An 8,886-nucleotide genomic window follows, 5' to 3' on the forward strand; every position below is an offset into this window, starting at 1 on the left:
CGTGTGAGGGGGCAGCACCGCACCAGCCCTCGCCACTCCTTCGGCCTGCTCATACCAAGCCAGTGGTTGTGGCACCTGCCCCCAAGGCGGCTGTAGCCCAGACTACACTGCCTACTCCCAAACAGAGACCGGAGACTAAAGAGTCCTCGGGTCTCAAGGCCACACCTCACCAGGCGAGGCCCGAAATTCTAACTAACAGCCCGCACGTACGGGAATCCAGTGCCTCCGAGGAGGCAATGAATACGTCGGTACCCTTGGTGCTGAAAGAGCGGCGTGGCTCCTTGTAGCGCGCCAAGAAAACAAAAAGCAGATAACAGGGCCTGGTGACGGCCCTGTTAAGTGAACTCAAACTTCCTGTCTAAACAGCCACTCGCTTTTCGTACACACAGCACTATTTTACATTCACCATGAACACTAAAATTATACAATAGAACGTCAGGGGCCTTCTCAGAAACCTTGACGACATCCAAGAACTCTTACACGAACACTCACCAAAAGCGCTGTGTGTACAAGAAACACACCTTAATTCAAAACACACAAATGTTCTTCGTAGATACGTTATTTTCCGAAAGGACCGTGTTGATGCCATGACATCATCCGGAGGTGTTTATTTATTTATTTATTTATTTTATTTTCCTCAAGGGTCCCTAACAGAAGGGACATTGCATGAGGGGTGGGCATACAAGAAGAGAGGGGGGGTGGTAACAGGTACGTTTGTTTGAGGACTCTGGATGAAAACATTTTTCAGTGACAAAAGGTACCACTTAAAGGTTTCGAAACATTGCTAAGTACACAAAATATACATACATGCCATACTAGGAAGATGACACTAGAAACCATTATACAAAAAATAGCATGGCAGGTCACAGTTCAGTTAGCTATTACAGTTCAGTAATGGTTGTCAGGGAATTTTTAAAGGCTTCTGCATCCTGAATGCTAACAATGGTATCCGGTAGGGCGTTCCATTCCTTAGCTGTCCGAATGAAGAAAGATTCTGCAAATGTGGTAGTTTTGGGACGAGGGTAATGTACTTGCATAGTGTTGCAACAACGCTCAGAGAAATGGGGGCGTTGGGTGACGTAAATGCTGGGTGGGGATGCGTGATAGAATTTGTGGAATAATGCGAGCATAGTGAATCAAGGAATTGCATGCACACACTTACAACTCCAAACATCCCTTGAGGCAGTTGCTGTTCGAGCAGTTCTTTTTGATAAACTGATCACAATCTGCACTATTCACATTCCTCCTAGCTATCAGCTGCAAAAACGTGATTTTACACTCTCTAATTGATGAACTTCCGGAGCCTTATGTTCTCTTTGGAGACTTTAATGCGCATAGCAGGCTATGGGGTGATTCTCGGTATGACGCACGAGGTTGACTGATTGAACAGTTCCTTCTCTCGTCGAGCGCGTGTCTCCTAAATTGAAAAGAACCAACCTATTATAATCTCGCTAATAACACCTACTCCTCCACAGACGTAAGCATAGTATCTCCATCTCTTGTGCCTCTACTCCAGTGGAACGTCGTCAGTATTCTGTACGCAAGTGACCACTTCCCCGTACTTTTGAGCGCAACTATAGTAACTGAGTGCCCACCACGTGTTCCCAAGTGGCTCATAAATAGAGCAGACTGGGAACAGTTTTATACCATCACTCGTCTAGGTTGGAATTACATATGTACTTTGAACATTGATGTTGCTGTCAACTACTTCACAGCATTTTTGATTGATGCTGCAACGAAATGCTTCCCACAAACAAATGGACACTTTAGAAAACGGCGTGTGCCATGGTGGAACTCTGAATGCCGAAACGCGCGCAAACAGCAAAACAGAGCTTGGAGGCTGCTTCGGAACTCACCGACAGCCAAAAGTCTTGACACCTTCAAGAAAATAAAGTCTCAAGGCAGGAGAACGCGTCGGCAGGCTAGAAGAGAAACCTGGCAGAAGTTTTTGTCAGGGATCAAGTCATACACACAGGAGGCTAAAGTCTGAAACATGGTCGGCAGGATAGCAGGAAAACAAGTACACACACTTCCACTCGTAAACACTCATGGTGATACCTTTGAAAATCAGGCAAACTTCCTCGGTGCACACTTCGAACAGGTGTCCAGCTCATCCCACTATACTGACACTTTCCAAAAATACAGAACAAGAATAGAAAAGCAGAAACTCGAACACAAATGCACTAGATACGAGGTGTTGTATTTGTTTCGTTTGTAACGCCAGCAAAACCAGCTGCGCGCGCACCATTTCGTTTGGGCCCTGTGCGCCTTCATTCTCCTTTCTTCCTCCCTTCACCCTCTCCTAATGCCAATGTATATAACCACGCTGCGGACAATAAACGCTGTTCGTTGACTGCCCGTCCATCGTCCTTGCTGCTTAGCTGCACGCGCCAGAGTTACGACAGTGGCGACGAGCCCGGAAACCACCAATGCTGCCGTGAAAGTTGGATCCGACGGCCTGCTGCAACAAGTACCGGCGACCATGACCAGCCTCCAGCTCCCAGTGTTCGACGGCACAAGAGATAAGTGGAAACCATATCTTGTTCGGGCTGAAGCGTATTTTGAAGCAAATGCCATTACTGACTCCAAAAGGCAGAGAGCACATCTGGTGGCAGCACTCAGCACGCAGACTGTGCAAGTGCTAACGGGGCTAATTGCACCTCGGACGCCGAATTCCCTTACTTACGCCGAAGCGGTCGCAGCATTAAATGACTACTACGATTCCAAGCGTCACGAGATTGCAGAAAGCGACAAGTTTTTCACCCGTTGCCAAAAAGAAGGGGAGTCGGTGCACGCATTCCTAGTCGAAATACGGCGCATAGCAGAAAAATTGCAACTTTGGAAGTGCGCTGAACCGGATGTTGAGGGATAGGATTGTTTGCGGCGTACGCTCAACTAACTTGCGCAAGCAGTTACTGGCACATAAAGATTTAACCCTCGAGAAGGCTGAATCAATGTCCATTGCAGCCGAGGCAACCGACAGCGATGTAAAAGATATGAGTGCAGAGCCGCCGACTGTGCTAAAAATGCAAGCCCACCATCGCTCGCCCTCTCGAGGTAATCACACACTAGGCGCGTCGCATGACTGCGGCCGATGTGGAAGCACGAAGCACGATGATAACGCCTGTCGCTGCCGATAACGCTGCTATCACTGTGGGCGGCGCGGTCATTTGGCAAAGAAATGCTACAGTGCTCCAACTGATGCAAAGGTGGGAAGGCGGGCAGTGAGTGTAAAGGCACTGACAGTTGAAAGCGCGTCTAGCAACGACGACCTGGATAGCGCACACGTTTGGACGTTGATTTCGGGAAGAAAAAACGGTTTGGAACCACCCATACGCAGCACGTTTCGATGGGGCAACGTAGACCTTGCCATGAAAGTGAATACGAATTCCCCGGTGTGCGTCGTATCGCGCCAAGTGTACGATCGACACCACGCAAAGTGGCCGCGCTTACAACCACCACGAATCAAGCTGTCATGTTACGCGGGACAGCTTCCGGTGTTGGGGGAACTCGAACTCCCAGTGAAGTATAAAAGTGTATCTGTGCCTTGCCCGCTCATCGTGCTTGACTGTGCAGGACCCAGCCTATGTGGCCGCGACCTCATTGCTTTGCTTAACAAGACGGGCGTTCCCATTGGAGACCTGACTGAGCCGGACCCTACAGCAAGCGCCGAGCCAAGTGACCCTATGCTGAACCGACTGCTCGGCGAGTTCGAGGATGTTTTCTCAACAGACCTTGGACTAATCAAGGGTCCACCAGCCAGCCTAAAACTCAAGGAGACAGCGACACCGAAATTCTGTAAGCCCTGATCTCTTCCTTACGCCCTCCGCGATAAGGTCTCTCGTGAAATTGATCGGCTGGTGTCACTTGGTGTTCTATCACCCGTGCAACATGCAGAATGGGCTACACCTATTGTGGTCGTTCTGAAAAAGGACGGGAGTGTGAGGATATGCGGGGACTTTAAGGCTACCCTTAACCCGGCATGTGAGGTGGAGCATTACCCTCTTCCGGTGATAGAGGACGTGTTCGCAAGCTTAAACGGAGGCGAATATTTCAGCATCTTGGATTTAAAAGATGCATACAATCAAGTGCCCCTTGACGAAGCGTCCAGCGGGCTGTGCGTCATTAACACGCACCGAGGGCTTCTCCGGTATAACAGACTTCCGTTTGGAGTAGCTTCCGCACCGGCCATTTTTCAAAGAAAGATTGATGCAGTACTCGGCGGCCTGTCGGGTGTTCAAGCCTACCTTGACGACGTGCTAGTGTCAGAAGGCAAGAGTGATAACGAAGAGCAGCTTAAGAGAGTGTTGGAGCGGTTCCGAGAGCATGGCGTTAAACTATGGATTGACAAATGCAAGCTTCGGCAACCTTCTGTGACTTACCTTGGCCATCGTATAGATCGGCAAGGCCTCCACCCCATTGAAAAGAACGTAGACGCCATCATGCAAGCCCCGCGCCCGCGTAACGTTAGCGAATCGCGCTCGTTCCTTGGCATGCTCACGTTCTACGCACGTTTCTCGCCCAATATGTCGACTGTGCTCAGCCCCTTGTATCAGCTCATGGAAAAACGAGCCCGTTGGGAATGGCGGAAAACCACAGCAGTCAGCGTTCGAGAAAGCAAAAGAAATGTTGAAGAATGCGCAGCTTCTCGTTCATTTTGATCCCAACAGGGAACTGAAGCTAGAATGTGATGATTCCCTGTATGGCGTGGGTGCTGTTTTGTTTCACTCGGCGGGAAATTAGCGCAGACCAATCGGTTTTCGCTCCAGAACGTTAACAAAAGCGGAGCAAAACTACTCTCAGCTGAAGCGAGAAGCCTTGGCACTGATTTTTGGCGTTTCTCGTTTTCGTGACTACCTCCTAGGTTGGCAATTCACCCTGGTAACCGACCATCAGCCACTGCTGGGACTGCTCAAGCCTGACCGCCAAACGCCGCCGATGGCCGCCGCGCGCATTCAACGGTGGGCACTGTTCCTAGGAGGCTACCAGTACAAGCTACAGTACGTTCCGGGGAAACAACTACTGACAGCACATGCCCTCAGCAGACTACCAGCCCCGGCGGCAGCGGAACCAGTAGCCGAAGGGGAGCCTCCCGAGTACGTCCTGTCGTTGGAGGCCCTGGACGAAGGTATAGCGACGACGCACGAGTTGCAGGAGCTCACTGCCAAGGACTCGTTGTTAGCCCGTGTGGCGGAATACATCTTGCATGGCTGGCCTCGAACAAGTGGAATGGCGCCCGACTTGCTGCCCTTTTTTTGATCGCAAAATGGAGCTGTCGATGGCTCACCGGCTAATCTATTGGCGCAACAGAGTCGTCATACTACGGAAGGCGCAGGAAAGGATGTTTCAGCTGCTACATAAACACACCAAGGCTCCTAGTCAATGAAAGCGGTGGCACGGTCACTGTTTTGGTGGCCAGGGATGGACAGGGAGATTCAGGAATTGTCGGCGCAGTGTGTAAGCTGTGTAGAAAACCTGCCCATGCCTGCGGCAGCACCACCGGTGAGTTGGCCGAAAACGGCCGAGAGGTGGTCCCGAATCCACATCGATTTTGCGGGCCCAATAGCCGGCAAAATGATACTTGTGGTGGTAGATGCTCACACGAAGTGGATTGAAGCAATACCTATGATCCATGCGAACACAGCGGCTACTATTCGCTGCTTACGAAGTCTGTTTTGTCGGTTCGGAGTGCCACGCACAATCGTTTCCGATAATCGCACGCAATTTACGAGCCAGGAGTTCGCCACATTTTTAGCAAGAAACAATATTGTGCACTTTAGTACAGCGCCTTTCCATCCTCAGTCGAATGGAGCAGCGGAAAGAGCAGTGCGAACCCTTAAGGAGGGCTTGCGGAAAATGCAAGATGGCTCACTAGAAGATAACATCATGCGCCTGCTATTCCATTACAGGAGGACCCCGCAAAAAGAAGGAAAGTCACCATCGGAGATGCTTCTTGGTTACCAGCTGCGGTCCCGTCTTGACACCTGCCTGCCGCCCAGGGATGAGAACTGGTCGCCGGGTGCTGACGATTGTACCATCTCGCCAGGAAGCAGCGTTTACGTGCGCAACTACGGTGCCGGTAAAAGATGGACGCCTGGACGCGTAAAAGCTGCGTCGGGGTCGAGAATGATAGCAGTGGACACACCAAGAGGGTTAGTGCAGCGTCATATTGACCACGTCTGCCGTCGCCACGAATCGACGCCGGAGTCTGCAACTGCGGGGACGACTGAAGGCGCGGACGCTAAAGCTGAACCTGCCAGCGTGACTACTCCTGTCCCGTCTCCTGCGTTGCAACGCACGTCCAGGCGGAATGAGCAAGAGTGAAGCCCAGAGCTACCGGCCACGGATGGTCAGAGTGAGTTTTCCCCACGAGCTGCTACGGAGCCTCTAGTCGCTACGGACGAACCCTCGCCTGAGAAGGTCCCGCACCAGCCAACACTGAGGCGATCGACAAGAGTTAGGAACCTGGTACAACGGTTCCACTTTCAAGAGGAAAGAAATGTTGTATTTGTTTCGTTTGTAACGCCAGCAAAACCAGCTGCACGCGCACCATTTCGTTTGGGCCCTGTGCGCCTTCATTCTCCCTTTCCCCCCTACCTTCACCCTCTCCTAATGCCAATGTATATAACCACGCTGCGGACAATAAACGCTGTTCGTTGACTGCCAGAACATCGTCCTTGCTGCTTAGCTGCGCGCGCCCGAGTTACGACACGAGGCATATAACCAAGCTTTCAGTCTAGCTGAGCTGCGAACGTCTCTTAACTCCTGCAGTACTTCTGCCTTAAGTTCTGACCATGTGGTGTATGAAATGTTAAAAAACCTACCAATCGAAACACGAAAAACCTTACTTTGTTTGTACAATGCTATCTGGTTTTCTGGCACTATCCCTACCTCCTGGAAAGAGGCTGTTATTATTCCCATTTTGAAAGAGGGCAAGGACCCTTCTTTACCTTCGAGTTATAGGCCTATTGCACTTACAAGCTGCTTGTGCAAAGTCTTCGAAAAAATTATAAACTGCCGACTTGTACATATCCTTGAAACAAACGATTTGCTCAACCAATTTCAGTGCGGGTTTCGAGAAAGTAGATCCACCACAGACCACCTTGGTCGTATCGAGGCACAGATCACAGAGGCCTTCGTCCATAAACAATATTTTCTCTCTGTATTCCTCGATATCGAAAAGGCTTATGATACAACATGGCGTTTTGGAATTCTAAGAAACCTGTTCCACCTTAGCGTGCGCGGAAGAATGTTCCACATAATCGAAAATTACCTGTCAAACCGTACATTCCGTGTCCGAGTGGGCACGGTTCTTTCCCAATTATTTGTCCAGGAAACAGGCGTGCCACAAGGTGGTGTAGTTAGCTGCACACTTTTTCTCATCAAATTGAATTCCTTGCGCTTGTCCATTCCTCGCAATATGTTTTATTGTACATATGTCGATGACGTCCAGCTTGGCTTTAGATCTTTCAATCTGGCAATGTGTGAGCGGCAGGTTCAGTTAGGTTTAAACAAGGTCTCCAAATGGGCAGAGGAAAACGGATTCCGACTGAACCCACTAAAAAGCACGTGTGTCTTGTTCTCCCAAAAGAGAGGCATGCACTCAGAACCCGACATTGAACTGAACGGTCAACGTCTCTCTGTTAATACGCAGCATAAATTCTTAGGATTAATCTTGGACAACAAGTTGACCTTCGTACCGCACATCAAGTATCTAAAAACAAAATGTTTAAAAGCCATGAAAGTTTTAAAAGTGTTGTCACGTACTAGGTGGGGTAGTGACAGGCAATGTCTCATGAACCTATATAGAAGCCTCATTCGTGCCCACTGTTGTGCCGCAGACATGTTCCTCGTTCGGGAGCACGTCTCGCAAGATCGAGCCCTGTTTCGACGAACTGTCTCCCCCCCCCCCCCCTGCCAGCGCCTTCTTCCGTGCAAAAGAACCGTGCAGTTCCGGGGATAACGTCGCTTCCTCCGCCGAACCACTTTGCAGTTCCGGGTATGGCTACGTCTCCCCCTCCGAGCCCGAGAACTGGTCTGAGAGAATGGACCAAAGACACTATTTAAGGCCGAGCCGGCCCCATGTTAGGAGATTTTGCCCCAGCCGACGTTGTCGTGCTGGCCGGCCCTGTACAAACGACAACCTGCTACAGTTAACGCTCCTTTTGTTGCTGTTTTCCAAACGGATTGCCTCCCTGTTTCACCTTCGGGCTAAGGCTTCATCGAAGTCCGCTCGACGGCTCGCCGCTCTTCGCCACCGCTACCATCGCGACAGAGCAAATTCATAACACCGCTTAGATTATGGGGCCGTTGTTTATCAGTCTGTGACCCGAAGTGCTTCGAAGATGCTGGACCCCGTGCACCATTTGGGCATCCGCCTTTCTACGGGTGCTTTTCGCACCAGCCCTGTAGAAAGCCTTTATGTTGAGTCAAATAAGTAGTCGCTTCATCTGCAGAGAACTTACATGTCCTTTGTTTATTTCCTTAAGGTGAAAGCAGACAAGAAGCACCCTTCATACTCTACTATTAATGATTTGTCGAGCTCAATTCTGTTTCAAAACAGGCCTTCGATGAGGCAGCCCTTCTCAGTTCGCCTGAAGAGTCTAGCTGAGGAAACTGGAGTCTCACTTGAACACAGTTTAATGGCTCCTGTAGCATACACGCCACCGTGGCAATGGTAGACTATAGACTCCGATGTGTTTTTTCTAGAACTTACAAAACATGCGCCTATTGCCCGTATCCGAACGTACTTCCTGGAACTTCAACACAAATACACACGTCCTGAGTTCTTTACAGATGCCTCCAAGTCTAACTCCGCTGTGTCCTACGCTGCTGTCGGCCCATCCTTTTCGGATGCTGGCCCTCTACATCCAGGCACAAGTATCT

General features: G+C 50.1%; 1 protein-coding gene across 1 annotated transcript; it reads left to right on the forward strand.

Moving 5' to 3' along the window:
* The first annotated feature begins 2,860 nt into the window (after positions 1-2,860).
* LOC142804209 (uncharacterized) lies at positions 2,861-6,669 on the forward strand. The gene is made up of 2 exons (XM_075890887.1): positions 2,861-3,798; positions 4,865-6,669. Exons 1-2 carry the CDS (start codon positions 3,372-3,374, stop codon positions 5,257-5,259), a joined length of 822 nt encoding a protein of 273 aa, XP_075747002.1. The 5' UTR covers positions 2,861-3,371; the 3' UTR covers positions 5,260-6,669.
* Positions 6,670-8,886: the final 2,217 nt, after the last annotated feature.

This window comes from Rhipicephalus microplus, chromosome 3 (genome assembly GCF_043290135.1).
Source record: "Rhipicephalus microplus isolate Deutch F79 chromosome 3, USDA_Rmic, whole genome shotgun sequence".
In the NCBI taxonomy this organism is placed as follows: Eukaryota; Metazoa; Arthropoda; class Arachnida; order Ixodida; family Ixodidae; genus Rhipicephalus; species Rhipicephalus microplus.

What these genes read in the sequence shown, in the direction of transcription:
- LOC142804209 (XM_075890887.1), top strand. Translation starts at nt 3,372, where the DNA reads ATGAAAGTGAATACGAATTCCCCGGTGTGCGTCGTATCGCGCCAAGTG. An exon ending in GACAGCGACACCGAAATTCT is followed by an intron (nt 3,799 to 4,864) that starts GTAAGCCCTGAT and finishes ACTACCTCCTAG; the next exon opens with GTTGGCAATTCACCCTGGTA.